The following is a 17,533-nucleotide window of genomic DNA, read 5'->3' as shown; positions in this document are numbered from 1 at the left end:
CTCCCCTCTCCCGTACCCTGGTCCACTGCCGGGGTGTCTTGGGGTGAGCACTTAATGATTACCTGTTTTAATTGGTGATAAGAGGCTTGATTCAGCCTCGTGTCACCAATCTGCTTCCTCCGACCCCTCACCTGCAGCCCTTACACCTCCACCAAGCGTCGAGCTCCTACAGGACTCAGAGGAGATGAACAGTCGTGCAGTCGATGAAGTCGTACAGCAGCTTTTTATACAGATCTGAGACAAATCTGTATAAAAGTGGGGTCCTCCCCACACTTGAGGGGGACCGCTTTGGGAATTCCCTTCGCTGGGGCAGCAAACCTGGTCCCCGCCGGGACGCGATGCTGCGGGCAGGCACGGCTGCCACACACAGGTGCTAAGGGGACAGAGGGGAGCTGGGCTGGCTCCCACCACGCTGGCCATGCTTTGGTAAAGTCTTCACAACCTTTGCTTTCCAGGTGTGCCCCCTGCAGCCCAGCAAATGTTTGCTGTGCAGATGTCCTGGTCTCTCTCCGGGTGACCGCAGCCCATCCCCATCCAGCGCTGAGCGCAGACGGCTGCCTGGCACGGGCCCTGTGAAGGCTGCTCCTCTAGCAATTAGCGAGCAAAGGACTTGCCTATAAGCACTAATGCATTCCTCCCCCCTCCACATTCACGTTTCTTACAATATCTCACTGAGGAGGAGCCCTGCTTAGATCAGCTAACAGCACAGCCAGATGAGTCAGCCTTGAAAGCACTCACCCCGCTGACTTCCCCATTATCCCAGGGAAGCAAAGGGACAAAGGCTCCCTCGGAGAAAAGCCAAACCCCAGAGAAGCATTTGTGTCTCGTTAAAAGCAATTTCTGCTTTAAACAGAGCCGAGCCAAAGAACGAAGGAGAACTGAAGGCAAGAGGCAGCGAGGACTCAGGGCAGAGCTGGAGGAGCACGGCCACAACTCGTTGGGGCCAGCAGCTGGGTCATGAGCACACACCGGTGATGGGGCACAGCCCAGCCCTGCAAGGGAAGCCCTCTCACCTCCCACCCTGACCCCCTACCTTGCTCCTCTGTCTCCAGCACGGCCAAGAGCCGTTTGACCTCACCCAGCAGCCCGGGCAGATCTCCAAGCCCCAGCCGAACGCCAGGGCTTTGTCAGCAGCTTCCGAGCTTCAATCGGAGGCAACCAGAGATGGCTGAGTCACAAGTGGCACACGGAACCGCTAATTCAATAAAAAGCAGGTAAGTGATTTCTAAGCACACTCACTCAAGGTGTAGCTATCTTATTAGGCGATTCTTCTTGCCTCACACTCAGCTTAACAAATCCCGAAATCGACCTCCCTCGACAAGACAGCTGCGGTGCTCTCCCCTCCTCTCAGAGGGGAGATAATTCTGCAGAGCCGACCGCAATCAGACATCGCCGATACATACTAATTCCAACGACTCTCTAGATGCTTGGAAATCAGGCAGCATCTACACTACCTTCAGCTACAGCCAAATTTCAAAGAGTTCCCATGAAAGCCAGCTCCACTTTATCGCTTACACGGTCGCTGCGGCGATGCATTTGAAAAGAGAAGGAAGAAAAGAGAAGGAAGAAAAAGGAAGCTGTCAGCTCCCTTGGCTCATTTTGCCCAGCCACCACCCTGCTCACGAGGAGGGGACATTGCCAAGGCCAGGACAACTGGGCACTTCTGCTCCCACGGGCCAGGCTTCCCATATTTCTGAGATCTCTTTTAAAAGAGATGAGCCCCTCGGGGCTCTCCTTGCCTGAGCTGTTCTCCCAGCCTACCTCTGCAGCACCTGCCCAGAGGCTGGGGTGCGAGGCTGCCCCAGCAGAGAGGTCTTTTCTCCCTCCATAAAACCCACTTCTGGGTTGTGCAGATTCCATGGTCGAGGAGGAGCGAGGTAAATAAAAGGGAAATGCCACCACGATTCAACCTTCTGAGAGCACTGGGAATAAGAGCGAGGTAATGGATTCCTGAAATTGATTTAGTAAACCAGTGATTTGACTTCAAATTAAGACTGGAACAAGAGCAGAAAGGATACAACTAATTAAAGGCTGTGATATAAGAGGTTCGAACAGGTATATTTACTATCACCACAGCAAAGTTTTAATCAAGGATAAAATCTCACTTTGTTTTAGGGGGTAGAAAAAAAAAAACTTGAGAAAATATGCAAAAATATCAAATGGTGTATTTGCATGGACTGGGGTGTAGAGGGATTTCAAAAGTTACAAATTAAAGAAAAAACGCCCTTGACCTAGAACAGACGACTCAGCAACAAATCTACACGGAAGCCCCTGAGATGGTGGAATGATTTGGCATACTGAACACCACAAAGTCTACAGCAATGATTTATACCATTAACCTGGGCTGCTCGGAGCCACAGCAGCACAGCCACCTTGCAGCTAGAGCTTGCTCTTTTACTCTAGAAGGAGCAACCCCACCCAGTACCAGGCTGCTGTCCTTCAGTAGACACATCTCTGTGGGACGCTCAGGAAAAATGCACACCCTAACCATGACACTGACATCAGCAGATATGGGCAGAATGTGCCACGTGTTTTTAAGCCTCACAGATGTCCTAAGAGCCCTATCTATCAGCTGCAGGTAGAGCCATCCTCTCCCCTGCACCACCATCAGAATTTCTTCCCATGCCTTCCAAGCTGGTTGCAGCGATGGCCATGGAGCAGGTTCTCAAATCCCAGCTGCAGAAACCTGGCACACCAACACCTTCCACAACGGGACTTCTGTGGCATTACGTTCAACACCTGTTCTCAGGATACAATAAAGATAAAAATAACATCCACATCTTGTCCGCGATCCTAGGAACAGAGTCAGAGCCAAAGCATTTGTGTGAAACAGCTCTTTTTTTTTTTTTTTTTTTTGCTGAATCTAGCCCACACATTACCCTGCATTGTTATTGAAGCAGGAAGCAATTAACCATCGGGTTATAGCCACAAACTGAGGGCTGCTGATTGCTTACAGGACACTATTCCAGGAGACTCCTTCTACAACATTTAACTAGATCATGATTTGATCTGAAATTTGAATGCCAGTAGTTTTCATATTCAAATGCCTCCGAGCAGTTCATTATAATTTTGCCATCAGCAATGGAACTCCAATCTTAGATGTTGATAGGGAACGCACTCCTTGGGGCTGTATTTAACAAGTGGGAGCTAAAACTTATTATCCCTTCAACTAAAGCAGCCTAGATGTGCTTTGCTGTTTCAACGACTGCTGCAAGAAGTACTCTTATTTCCCCCTTCTGTCTGTACCAGAGGAAGGAGGAACGATCTGATCATTTGGTATAAGGTTTAGAACAAGGTCAAGGTAGTTCTCTTCCTCCAGTGGATGAAAAACTACTCTTTGGCAGTTGTTTGGGAAAAAAAATAGGGCTGAGGAACGTTTTAATGTAATAATAGAGATGTGAAGTACACATCTGCGGGAAACGAGTTTTTATCACTCTGATGAAAGACCAAGCCAGACAAATACAGGCTTTGGGTACTCCACAGTCAAGAGAGACAAAAACCACGCGGATTTATACTACACACGGGCATGCTGAATCTATGCAGAGTATAAGTAGAAGTAGAGAAAGTTTTTCTACAGTAGAAGAAGAGAAAGTTTTATACAGTGCCTTATTTTGTTAAAGGCTTTTATTAAAAAGCACTTAATACTATGGCTCCATTTTCCACAGCTTTTGTTTGTTGCATCCATAGCAGAAGATACCTCTTTAAAAAGTCACTGTTAATTTCTCTCTGATTTTATGCTGCCACAATTGCTCTCCGTAAGCTTTCACAATCAGCGGTCAACAACATGCGTCAGAGTAAAAAGAGAAACAAAAAGAGCAAATTTTCTTATTTATTTCAGTCCCCATCCATCTTTTTGCCACAGCCACATGCTGGAATAGTTCCTCTCCTTCTTGTTTCTGCACAGGTACAGTGAATTAATGCTAAACCTTCAACATAGCCTCACTGGGTTCTTCCCCGGTCTTTGACAATAAGCCTCTTGCGATTTTATTTATTTTTCCCTTTTAATTTTTTGAGTTCTTTTGTGTCCCTCTGCAAGCTTTCACTCATTAACAACAATCATGACTGCTAAGCACAGACTTCATGATCTCCCCTTCCCATCAGATCACAAAACACTCCCAAATAAACCCTACTCGTTTTCTTGGAGCACGTCAAGTCCTGCTGCATTCCTCCCACGGCTGCTCGGTCACCAGCACTGCCCCTGGGACCTGGAAGGCTGTCATCTCCCAGCAATGCGCTCGTGTGGTTCAATTCACTGCTGCCCACCTCATCACCTCTCCCCCTGCTGTACCCTCCTCCAAAGCACCCACCCCTCCACCACCGCCTCCCAGCTCCAAGGGCCCTCTCACCCCCAGCTCCAAATGCAGGTTTAAGCAGGACACCTGCAGCTTGTTTGGGGAATAAACCTCCCTGCCTTCCATTCTCCAGGAGAGAATTTCTCCTGAGCTCTTAACACGGGTGCTGCGGCCTTTCAGAGCAGCCAGCCAGCAGCACCCTGCACGCGTTACCTTACTCTCCACCACGGAGATGAGAATCTGCTCCATGATGCCGCTGGTTACCGGCACGGAGCTCTGGATGTGGCCGATCACCACGCCGATGGCCACGCGGGACAGCTCGTAGCTGAGGTGGGTGTTCCTGCGGACCAGCTCGATCAGCTCGGCTCCTATCGTCTTGGGAACGGATGCCACCAGCCCACTGGGTTCTGGTGGCGCCGGCTCCACCGCAGCCGCCTTCTTATCCTCGAGGCAGAGGGAGCTGAAAGCATCCAGGCTTGCCGGGGCCGCCGGGGCGGCTTTCTTCCCCTGCGAGGCCTTCTCCCCGTCCACGGTGTGGGACCTCTGGACGCCCCCTTCAGACGGTGGAGCCGGGGCAGCCCGCTTGCTCTGGGGAGATTTGCTGGCCCCGTCCTTCGAGGAGGTCCCGTAACGGGAGTGGGTCACGGAGCCGGCGTCCAAATTGCGCGTGATGGTGGTGTGCACGCTGCGGCTGGGCACGGGGGGCGGCGTGTTGGCAGGGCTGGAGGTGGCCGTGGGCAGAGCGGTCTCCGAGGCAGAGGAAGCGGTGTACAAGGTATCCAGGGACGTGGTGCTCATGGACGAGGCACTAGAAGCTGACCCGGGGATGATTTCCACAGCGTCTGAAAAAGGGAAACAATTAAAAATGCCTTAGCAACTGCATCAAAGGGGGAAAAAAAAAAAAAAAGGAAAGAAAAAAAACAAATTGCTACAGCGCGGTCCATTAAAAGGTTCATTGTGCATGCTACCAGAGCAGTTTAACTCCTCTTCCTGCCTCACTTATCTCGAAGCAAAATTGTATCAAGTTCCCTCTGGAGCATTCCCGCACAATCACCTCTTTAGAAAGGGGAAAACTACCCTATTGAGATGAATACCCTTCAAAGGGCTTAGTGTTTTACGCAGGGGAAAGGAGGGAGGCAGAAACAGGGCTAAGGGACAGAAAAAGTCTGCCCCCCCCCAGCTATGAAAACAGACGCTTGCTTGGGCAAACACTGGAATATCTTCACCTAGAGCTTAGGGATGTCACCTGCACAAGTATCCCTGCTACCTTGCAGGGTTTGTTTGGTTTGATACAACTGCTTACGTCCTTGCCTTTGGGCAATATATTCTTCTCCTGCACCAGATGAGGGACCGGTGGGACAGACACGTGAAACACCTCCCGTGTGTCTCACAGCCAGCACAAATCACACCCTTTGCTGGCCGGACCCCAGCCTTCCTGCCCTTTGTTTCTGGAAGCCCTCCACTTGTCCAGCCACTGCTAGGAAGGCTCCATCTCATGGCAAAGAGCAAGCTATGCAGAAAGGACGGACCCCTCCCTCCCATGGTGGGGGTTATCACCCCTTTCTTCCTCCTCCTCCCCTTCACAGAGGAGCACGCACAAATTACAGCTCCCACGATGTTTCATTAAATCAAGATAATGAGTTCAGGGGAACTGCCCTTTGCCAATTCCCACTACCACGGTGAAAATGGCTCAATATCATTACGGAAGCTGGTGCCAGCCTCAAGTTTCCATCATCTACATACATCTCAACAGATCTGCCCTGCTTCTCAGCAGGGGAGCGAGCTTGAAATGAGCTGTGTCACTAGCTGCGTATCTATCACAGCACAGGAGAGCCCTTGGGCAAGCTGACAGCATCTCAGCAAAAGGACTGCTCCTTGCCAAAAGGACTGCTCCTTCCCTCTGCCAGCCCCCTTCTGCTGCTGAAGGTGGAGAAGCTCCTGTGCTGGCCACGATGTCTGGCTCCACTCAGAAATGCTCACAAGTAGTGGTCCCCCTGCCTGCTGGCAGCACGCACGTGCCCTTGGCATTACTGCTGCTTCTTACGGACACCGTCTGCTGATTTCGTGAAAAATCTCATCTGACCACTGCACAAAGAAAGCACCCGGCAGGCAGGGAGCCAAAAGCAGACCTCAGCCTGTCCCAAAAGCACTACCAGTGAGCTCCCCCTGGTGAACCACCGCACTTAGCACAGCCTGGAGAAGTCCCAGTGCCTCGTTGGGAGAGACACAGCCACCAGGCTCCCGGACCCCGAGGCAGTGCACTGGTTAGATTAGCTGGGTGAGCAATCAGAAAGGCTGGTCTGAGTCCCAGGGGGACACTATACCTGGCATCCCTTTGCAGCCAGCAAGAGAAAGCACCATGCCAGGCTGCCAGGGCCCCCCATGAACCAGAGGACACACAGAGGAGCACTGGCTACCAGCTCAACACCTCTGGGGCTGAAACCTGTAGGAATTTATTCCCCAGCCATCCTGCTGGCACCAGGAGGATGTATTTCTAAGCAGAAAGCAAAAGCAGCTGGTCACCGTGCCCGTTTCTTGCCCACGATCCCCACAGCAGGCTGTCCTTACTTTTCGCGGGCGCAGCAAGCTGGGCGTTCTTGCGTTTCTCTGGAGGTGGGGGCGTGATAGGAGCAGCGCGCCGAGGCTGCGGTGGGATCTGTAAGGGAAGATTTCAGAGCAATCAAAGGAGGCAGACAATAAAGACATTCTCTGTTATGAAACCTCCTTTCTTGTGTGCGTGTGTAAATTTGTCCTTACATCTCTCTCATCATTCCGGGAAGTTTCCTCGGGAGGACAGATATTAATAGGCGGCTTCCTAGAAGAACAAAGCAGGACTCAAACCTGCTTCATCCCCTCCCCGTGACGGGAAAAGCAGCCCTTGTTTAATTGCTGTGTTCAGCAGCACACAGCACACACGTCGTGTAGACCTGTCAAGCATTTACTCCTCCTTTCTTCCAAATGCAGTCCCACACACTCACCGTGACTTTACATTACTCTCAATAGCTCCGCAGAGGCTGCAAACACCGCGCGTATTTAGACACTCTTCTGGAGAGATCCATTACATCAGCTACAAATACCCTTGCAGAAAGACAAAGCCAAGGGCTGGAGATGTGTAAATGCCTTTTCCATGCTTTCATTGCTATTCTGGCTCACGCAGGAGGGAGAAAATAGGGCTGGACCCTCTGTGCAATCCTACACTACCTAGAACAAAACCCGCGGGGAGAGGCTTTTGCTGGGGAGCTGCACTAACTCTGCTGTCCCTGCTGCACGTCTCCTCTGCTAGGAATGCGGAGAGAGGAACGTGCAAGTTCCCGTGCTCTGATTCAGATGCTGTGATCCCCGACAGCTCTCTCGCTCGGAATCTCCCCGGTGAGCTGCAACCTCAGGTTTAACCTCTGCTCAGCAGGAAGCTGAACACAGCAGCCGAACTAAGCAGAAGCACATTGCATCAGTACCCTCGTGCCCTGGGTCTGGAGATGCACATCTGGGTCTCTAGGGACTTCTGCCTGAAACGTGCCTCTGCTTTTATGGGATATCGCGGTTGCTGCCTGCAGCAAAACCATTCGGCTCCGAATGGGAAGGGAGAGGAGGTGATGGGTGAACGTCTCTGACAGCCCAGGCTGGCACCAGCTGGAATCTGCCATCACACACTGATGGTTTTCTAGGTTTCTTTAGCCCTGAAAGAGAAGCCTTTCTGTGAACCGGACAGAGGAACCTTTAGAAAAGGGTTTGGTGACCCCCTTCTCCCACCTAACACCTAACGTGTCCAACCTTTCACTACATCTCATAGCAAGGCACTTCTTCACAAGTGCCTTTAGCCAGCAGATGACAACGAGACACTGCTGCAAACTCCCAGGCTGAGCTCTGCTGTTATTGTCAATCCACCTCTCACTGTTATCTGGGCAAAGTGCTATATGATACTCGCACACAGAACCAGATGGAATCCAGCAAGCAGGTACTTGGCCTTTTTAAAAGCGATCCAAAAAAAAAAGAGACCGCACAGCTGAGAGCGCCAAAACTGATCAGGAGGGGCTCTGCAGCCTGCAGCTGGAAGGCTGGTCCGAAATCTGGAAAGCTCAGCTGTGCTAAAAGCACACCCCTCTCCCCCGGCAGGCAGAGCTACCAGCACGCGCCCGAGCTGCTTGGCACAGCACAGCCACAATTCCAGAAGCAGCAGGATTTAGCAGGCAGGCGGGCGCGGAGTTTAGAGCTGCAGCATGACATTATTTGGAGACTGCTAGGGCTGGGTCGTTCTGGAGTATTTCCACGGCTTCAGCCTCCCTTCCAAATTTACCACGCAAGTTTAACAGAACTACTACGGATTAGTGTGTAAATTAATAGATGTACGGCTGCTGTTAGCTCAGAGCCCTACATAGCCTCATGCCAGCAGCTCTCCAGCCTCGTGCCGCAGCCCGAGCGGCTGCAATGGGAATGTGAAGCATCGAGTGAATTTCGCAGCATTAATGCCTGCCCAAGCTGCAAGCCGTGGCACGGCCAGGCGTTGGGGGGTGACAGATGGCTGCCCGCTGCCTTGGCCCTACGCTCCAGTCACCGAGTGGGTTCAAGCAGAGGTGTACAACACCAAAATCCTCAAGGGAAGGGGAAGAAAGGGGAGAGAACACCCTCTGTGCAGCTGCCGTGGGGAAGGTGGCCATACAGGAGTCCTTGCAGCTCTGATGTCTCCTGTCCAGAGGTGAGAAGAGAGGATGGAGCTTGCCAAGGGAGCAGGGAGAATATTCCAAGAGCCCAACCTGCTCCTTTGGCAGCTGGTGTAGAGCTGCCCCATGCTAACTGCAGAGGAGAGACTCAGCACGGGTGCCATCACCAAGGACTTTTATCTAGTTCAGTCCCAGGGGAGCAAAGCTACCAACATTGAAATTTGCACTTCAAAAATCCTGCTCAAGTTTTCATATGCAAACATAAAACACACCCGAAAATCCAAAGCAACGAAAAGCACATCCCAAGACTTCTGCTTTTCTGGAGTTACTGATAAAAATGCAGATTTTGGTAGGTCTCTTAGGCAGCTGCATAACCAGATACAGTGGAAGAAAGCTGTGATGCTCCCTCCATTTTCGTATTTTCAAAGCATACAGGAAATTCCTCTACCGAGCATTCATAAGATCAATGAGCCCTTTCAGCACAGGGCAAAGCTAGGATCCCTACGACTGCACCCTCAATGCCACCCGGACAGAAACAGCTCTGTTAGCCAAGGAGTCAGCCTTGCTCCTTTTTGGCAAGCAACCAAACCACAGGCCAGATAAAGAAGGAAAATCAGCACGGTGAATAGGCCTTAAAGTGCTCAATTTTCTTAGCTTAGAATGTGGAGGCTTGAGAATGGAGCTGGTTTGGCTGCCCAGAAAAGAAAACTAAGGAGAAAAATGGGGTTTGTAGGGATCGCTGCGTTCTGCACAAGCCAGAGCTACCTTTCATCTCTGTAAACTTGCAATTCTTTATGTGTAAAAGAAGCCTCATCTGCTAGGAGTGACAGTGTATCAGTACCTTATAAACACTGCCCATTTAAGATAACTGCGTGGAGATGAAGACAAACTACGGTGTATATCATCATCTATAGGAGAAAAAAAAAATCTTTGCGCTCATCCCTGCTTAGCCTTTAGCCCTAACATCCAGCAGTACCCACACAGCATAATCTGCCCCATCATTCTTCCTGAACAACTGCTGCATCCGTCCTCGTCCTTGGCTATTTCTCTGAAGCCTCATTGACGCCACACGGTAACCTTGGAATTGTATACCACTTAGATTAAAAATACAAAATCCGCTCTAAATCATATTCCCTGCATTTTATCTTTAATTCAGCATGACAAGGAATATGCAGACAAAGGATCTTTTTTTTTTTTATATATAAAAAAAGTAGTAAACATTGGCAGCCACAGCAGATAAACACTTCAGAACCAAAGATGGTATTGTGCAGATTTAACAAGGGGGAAACAAAGCAGTGCTCAGTCCTCGGAGGGAGTTCTGCTTGCTTACATCAAAGCTGTTTTGCAAAGTATTCTCTGGGGAGCTTGCAACTCTTTTAGAAAGCCATCAGGAAACAGTCATGCAATCTAGAGCAGCACTTGCACATCACCAAAAGATCCTGGACCTCGTCGAGGATCCCAAAAGCCATTACAAGTGTAAACAACGGAGGAACTGTTCCAGACTTCTTGGATAGAGCACAGGATCAATTTAGAGCACCCAGGGACACACTGCAACAGCCCCAGGCAAGCAACACAACACCTGATACACTTCAGCTACAAAGGCATTTTATTAAACAAGAAAAGCAATATCACACCACTGAAGGAGGGACCTAGAAGGTATCCAGCTGCTGTTACCTGATAGGGACCTTCATCCTCCTCCTCGAACTCTGTGTTCGGAAGACTGTGGTGTCGCTCGTATCCCGTCCGGCACACCCCGTTGGGCTGCCGTGCCACATCCAGATGGTGATCGCTGGAGGACTGTGTCATAACCATCCCCTGCGGGGTGGGAGAGTGACTTTTGCGGGACACAGTCTCCTTCCGGTGATGGATCAGTTTTCTGAAATGGAATGACGACATCAGGAACAGCAAAGCTAAAGGACGGGAGCGACTGTGCTGAAACATTTAAATGATATATTGCTTTGGGGTTATATATACCAGAATGGGTTATATTACTCTGAGTACCGACTCCAGTTTCATTAACAACTAAGGAAGCACTTTTGGGGGAGGAAGGAAGAGGCTTTGCAAGAAGCCTATGATTTATTCATCACTTCACAGGAGAAAAATGCCTCTTCCTCAAGGGAGAGTCACATATTGCATTGCAAGCTTCAGAAATTGCCTGCACTTTAGAATCACTGTTCAACTGAGATTAAACCAGTGTGCCTCAGTGCAGAGTGCAAGGTGTCAGAGGAGGAAAAAAATAAAATTCTCCTCACAAGCAATTATTTGAGAACATTTTAAGGGCTCTGTGCCACATAGCCGACAACCTCTACAATTCCTGGCTGGTGGAGAAGAGAAAATATAGCCAGAGAGGTTTTGGATTGCTCTTCTAAGCCTACAGTGTAGCTAAACGTTCCCTCTTCTTTATATGTACAGGGAGAGAGTGGCAAGACCAAAGCATTGCTATACTCGACATGGGCAACAGGAGTAGCATCAGCTCAAACACTGGCCAGCTCTGAGCACATCAGCACTTTGCAGCAGAGTGACTCAGATCAGTGACATCCAACTTCTCCTCCAGGAACAGACAAAACACCCATCACACGGTGAGCACCCTCCACCTGCACCTCACACAGACTCCCGTCCTACTTACTGAAGGACATCCCTCTGCTCCAGGTTGTACTTCCCTCCATTCTTCATAGCCGCATTGTGCACAGCCTCGATGGCACGGTCGATAGACTGGAGAACCACATCTTGCTCCAGCACCTGAGAAACACAACATCCTGCACGTTACTGTACTGCTTCAGCTGTGACTTTTTTTGGAGGGAGCATCAGAGATTATAGCAGGAGAGATAGCAGTACACAAAGCCCACAGACCAGACACCGCATGAGCCAAAAGGCCAACAGGCAGTTCCCTGAGTCTGAATCTATCTCATGACAGACTCACTTCTCCCTCTTCCCTCCACAGGGAGCATACATAATTCCATGCTTCATACGGAGTTTGCTTTCCAACCATAAGCCTGGAAGGGGTAAAGTCCCTGTGTGGAGCTCCAGCAAGCACAGCGCAGCCCTGCTGTCTCCCTCACCCCTCCGGCACTGAAGTGCCACCATCACTGCAGGAAAACCAGGGCAGAGCTCCAGCAGCACGCAGCAGCCCCGGGTACTCAGCCTGCTACAGGAAGCCTTCGAGACCCCATTAAGCCTTCAAGACCCCATTACTGCAAGCTCAGCTCTGGCTGCTCTCACTGCCCCGGCTAGAGCAGACAGGCAGCCATGAATATCACAGGCCCAGCCACAAGCTGGTGGCCTTCAGAGTCACCCGGCTCTGGGTTGGCATCTTTGCTTTTTGTCTGTTTTTCTTGACGGTTGTTTTGCAACTTGAAGCAGCTTTTCCAAATCTCCACCCAAACTGTCATAGCAACATTTATTCCTCCTGCCAGCCAGCTTAGCACTCGTTGCTGCAGCTGAAATAAACACCAGCCTTGAAACAAGAAATACCAAAAGGCGTCATTCCCCGAGCTTATGGGGGAGGCTGGGCGAGAGCTGTGGTGAAGGGGCAGGGGAATGTGAAGCCGGTTTCCAGGCCTGGGATGTTCTCCAAGGCTTTATCCACAGTTGACACATTTTCAGAAGGAAAGACTTTTACAAGAAAGAGGCTGAAGGCAAAGGACATGCTACTGGGCCTTTGCCCTGTGTTTAGCAGAGCCACAGGCCACCAGCGCCATCTCCTCACCACCGCCACCTCCTCTCATGGCCTCAGCCCCTGCACACAGGGGGTGAGCAGGGGCAGAGGGGGGAGCTTGGGCTCCAGCACCCGCCACAGCTGTTTGAAGGCCAAAATCCCCTTTATCTTCACTTGCTGTGCCCCCCTCCCTGCACCACAGCAGCCATTTATCCAGCCAAGGAGCGGCTGGAATCTCATCAAGGATGCACCTTAATTGGCCTTAGGGGGCTGCCGAGCAGCAGAAGGCAACCCCTCCCTGCAGGGGCCAAAAGTGCCTGCCTCCGTAGCACTGGCATGCAGCTTCCTGATAAATACGCTATGTATTATTTATATCCTGATTAATTACTAAACTAAACGTGAATTAACTGCGACTGCAGACTGTGGAGAAGAAAAAACAAACCAAACAAGGTGAGGATGAGAGGCCTTCTCTGCAATATTCAGCTTTGAAAATGAAAAATTTAGGAGGAATTTTGTTGGCTGTTTCCCCAGGAAAGGAAGAAAGAAGAAAGCAATGCGGGAAGTCTTAAAATAAATTTAAAAAGCAGGTATGTTAAAATAAACCTATGAAGTTCATTAAGGTATCTAAGCAAGGCCAAAAAAACACTGCGAATGCAGCTTGAGGATAAAGCCTCCAAGCGGCCCCATCATGGTGAGAATTTCACCACCTCTGACTGCAGCTCTAAGTAAGGAAATGCAGCACAGCTCGTTTCAGTGCATTCAAAGGGGTGTTGGAAGGAAAGGCATGTTATTACATAGCTTTTGCTGACTTCCCCATGGTTTAAGTGAACCCTACTTCCCACCCTTGACTGAAAGCCCGCATAGATCAGCAAGGGCAGCACTCGGTGTACCCATAACACAGCTGCCCCTGGCACCACAGCCACAGAAACCCGCAGGCTGGTGCTGCTGCTCGCTCTGCGTGATGCCATTTGTTACGGAGACGGTGCTTCTTTTCTGATAAAGCACAGCATTTTCACACTGATGCAACAGTGCTGTGACAACTGGCTTTTTACCGCTGTGCTCTTTCCTTTGTTTTCACCACCCAACCCTCTATTAACGCAGCCCTGTCAAAAAGGGATTGAATAAAAAAGCAGCATTAACTTGCAACTCGCACTTTATGATGATGTTCATGCTGCTCATAAACTGTGTCCCTTTCCCTTGCCCGCTGGTCTGTTCAGATGGCAAATCTTCAAGCACAGGGGCAACTCACACTCGGGGTTTTTGGGATACGCAGCACTATGCTAATCAACTCAAAAAATACAAATCAACATCCTGCATAAATCAGCAATTAGAAGGAACGAGTCAGCCACTTGCTCCTGGAGGTTAACCAAAACAGCACTGCTTTGTCTGAAGAGGATGGGGGGGGAAAAAACAAGCCCACTGCAGTTAAAAGGAGCACAGAGTGCATGGAGGTAAAAGCCAGGTCTGCCAACACCTCAGCAACTGCTTCCCTCTGCTGAGGGCTCGTAGGGTGACCAGCTCAAGGGGACCCTCCTGCAGTGGCTGGGGACCAGAGACCCCACACTGCCAGCTCCAGCAGAGACTCATTCACCTGCCGGGCCTGGCACCCGCTCTTGAGGAAGCTCAGAGCTCGTTGGACACACGCAGGCACAGATCCTGGTCACACAGTGCATTCCTGAACCTCCTTGCACACTTATGTGCCATCCTGGAGACCTATGGCTTTGTCACCCCCCTATGGCCTGCAGAACATGGACACTAAGGACAGGGAACAGAGCCACCAAGCTGATGCAAGGGAAACTCACACCACTGTCCCCACAGGGTCCCTTACTACAAACAGCCCTGTCCCCTCCCGCACTCGAGGATACACAGAGATGAAACCCTGCTCATCGCAAGCTAAGCTCTGGCTCAGACGGGAGCAGATGAAAAGGGCACGGCTGTATGGCACGCTGTCAGAGGAGACGCCGCACAAAGCCCAGGAATTCAGCCAGATTTATTGTAGTGTGCTGGTAATGGGGGCTGGAGGAGCCCTGAGCAGCCGCTGCATCAGGCTAGCTGTTAACTGAACACCTTAACAAATCCCCTAAAAGGCACAGGATTGGCAAGGCAGTGGAGATCCTGTGGGGACAGTGTCTAAAGGGCAGGCCCACATGGGATGAAGGTGTGTGGTGGCACCCGCAGGCTCTTGTTCAGCAGGGGTGGCACAGACATCTGTGCAATTGGAAGCAGCAGGATTTTTTTCTGCCCAAAGTGAAAAGAGAGGGGTATTTGGGTGATGCAACGATACCTCTGAAGAGCCATTCCCACTGCATCTAATTCCACAGAAGAGCAGCCATCACCCTGCTGTAAGATGCCCCTTGTCTCATCAAACGTGCTGCAGCAGAGAAACCCTGGGCTCTATGAGCAGCCTGCCAAGGCCAGTCTGGGTATACTATGGGGCTGAGAAAGAGCAATCACCAACTAGACTGGTTAATGGGATGCCTCGCACACAGCCCGAGTTGTGGTAGAGAATCAAGGGCACTTCCAGCACCCAACAGCTCCCCCCTGCAGGTGAGCTCCCCTCCAGGAAGGAGTTACATCTCAATTAGACCCAGGAATATCGCAGAGAAATCTGAATTTCTTCCTTCATAGCCTGGCGAAGGAGAATTACAGCAGCATCAATAAATCATTATTTCCTCTCTCCTTGCTAATAACATGAGCAAACAGAGGCTCTCCCCAGAGCCGCCTGCCAATTTCCTTCTGCCCCCGTCCACAGGAGACTCCCCACATGAGGAGAGGCAGGCCCAGGCCCCAGCTCCTCGCGCCTCCCTCCCCACTCCCGAGCCGGGAGGGGACAGATGCCTCTCCCAGCACCACAGATGCTTTCAAAAAGCATCTTTCCAGCACATTTTGCAGTACCTGAGTGTGGCCAATGCTGGGCACAGCCATGCTGAGGGTGCGGATGTATGTGTATGAGTGAGGATGTGTTTGGCCCTGCAGCTTGTGTTGCTTTCATCTTCCGCACACTGGAAAAACACTGCCTCAGGAGAAGCCTCCCCAGAGAGGAGACGTGCACAGGATGCCTCCTTCACATGCCTCTGCCTTCCCCGTGTGCAGAGGAACAGGCTGAGGAGAAAACTGAGCCATTCAGAAAACACCAAAACTGCCAGTGTCCTGGCCAGGCAGGTAGCACCATCTCCTTCCCTGGTCTCCCCAGGGTACCCAAAACATCGTCCCCCTCCCTCCTTGTTTTGATTTCTTCCACGTGCATGGCCCGGCTCAGCACCTGTGTTGTTTAAATGCAGTCACATGGAAGAACTTGCTCAGTAGTCTAGAATAATCATACCTTTCAGAAAAGCATTTTCTAGACAAACAGGTTGACAGCTGCATCAGCGCAGCAAACACAGGCTGAGCCACCCTGTGCGTGCAAGACTCCTACATTTTATGAAAGTGGCCCATTAATGTATGGCAGGCTTTTCTTTGCCTCTGCAGGAGGCTGATCCAAGGAAAACAGAATTTTTTCCCTTGCCTCCCCAGTTTTTCATGATCAAAGGCGCTTGCTCTTCAGCATGTGCAGGAATCGGTGCCCTCATTTCAGCAGCTGCCAGCAGCAGCTTTTGCCATAATAGCAGCACCCAAGCAGGGCTGCTGATTTTTACCTTCACGTCATTGCTCCGGCTCTCATAACAAGACAGACAAAGTTTTGTCTCCAGTGACAGCTCAGTTTTCATGCAGCTGCACTGACACGGACTACTGCTGAAATTAGGATATTTATCCCGCTAGCGTACACAGGCACAGACTGGGTCTTTGTTGCTCAAATCAGGGACAAACACCACCTCTTAGGTCACACGCAGTTCGTCCCCAGTCACCGCCCGACTGTCTGCACACTGTAATCCTTCCAGATTTACATGATCGCTGCAGCAATTTACAAAAAAAATCAACCAGCCTTTGTTCTGCCAGGCCTGTGACAGAGAGATGTACCCGATACGAGTTCCTGCTTCTGAAACACACAGCTCATCAAAAAAAAAAAAAAAAAAAAAATTAAAAAAAAAAGACAAAACCACAAAACTCAGCTCATTTGTATCACTTTTGGAAATTCAGCTCTTTCCTCTTCCCCTTCTTACAGCCCCAATCAGAATTTTTTAGTCCCAAGGCTGTTGGCCAAGAGATAGGCATTAACTTATTCTCATGGTATGAATATGCTGTGCCTTGCGGCACTTAAAAACGCATGATAAAAATGCAAGTGGAACAATGGGCAACTGTCCTGGTTACTGAGCAAATACCATGAGAAATGCTCCTAAATAACCTGCAGCATCTCTTCCTAGCTAGTGAGCAAACAAAGACATGGCTGAGCTCTTCTGACAAAGAGTCAGCCCAGAAACGGAGCTTGAATTCCTGCTGATACACGCCGGAGTGGGTTTTTACCAGATCAGTGTTTTCTGTTGTACGCTGACAGCAGCTGCTGAAGCGGACAGCGCGCACAAATGAGAAATGAAGAGAAAGGATAGCCGGGGAAAGGGCTTAAGTTGTGCAAATCATGCTAAAGCAGAAGCCAGAGTCCCTGGCAAGAGAGATGTACTAACTAGGGACAGCAGAGGCACAAGTGGCACTCGGAATACACAAAATCCCAGAGGCAGCAGAGGGATGCACAGCAACCAAGCTTCGACTGGTCTGCAGCCAGAGGCCGGTTTCTCCCTTGGCAGCAGGCAACTCTGCAGTCAGAGAGAAGGTGGGAGAGACACTGAGGGACAACGAAATGCATACAACCCACCACTGCACACGTGCACTTCCAAAGGTGCCAACGCTTCATCCAGAGTCTCTCCAGCCATGCTCAGACCCTGCTTACTGGCCACGATGATCCCGTGCAGCTGATCAGCAGAATCAGCCCCTGCTTTCTTCCCTTTGCAATTCTGTGCCCTCCAGTAACCAGAACACGTCTCTTAAGCCAAAAC

General features: G+C 50.5%; 1 protein-coding gene across 1 annotated transcript in view; it reads right to left on the bottom strand.

Moving 5' to 3' along the window:
- Nucleotides 1-17,533, bottom strand: part of NCKIPSD (NCK interacting protein with SH3 domain) — a 46,966-nt gene that overhangs the window by 16,849 nt on the left and 12,584 nt on the right. The window contains exons 2-5 of the mRNA XM_084292593.1: nucleotides 11,577-11,689; nucleotides 10,625-10,826; nucleotides 6,861-6,948; nucleotides 4,506-5,134 (exon numbers count right to left, since the gene is read on the bottom strand). Of these exons, the coding sequence (XP_084148719.1) occupies nucleotides 4,506-5,134; nucleotides 6,861-6,948; nucleotides 10,625-10,826; nucleotides 11,577-11,689 (1,032 nt within the window). The remainder of the gene's footprint in view (nucleotides 1-4,505; nucleotides 5,135-6,860; nucleotides 6,949-10,624; nucleotides 10,827-11,576; nucleotides 11,690-17,533) is intronic.

The sequence above is a fragment of the Netta rufina genome (assembly GCF_964035555.1).
Source record: "Netta rufina genome assembly, chromosome: 10".
Lineage (NCBI taxonomy): Eukaryota > Metazoa > Chordata > Aves > Anseriformes > Anatidae > Netta > Netta rufina.
The sequence above is the reverse complement of the archived record's forward strand: the minus strand, read 5'-3'. Positions and strand labels throughout refer to the sequence as shown.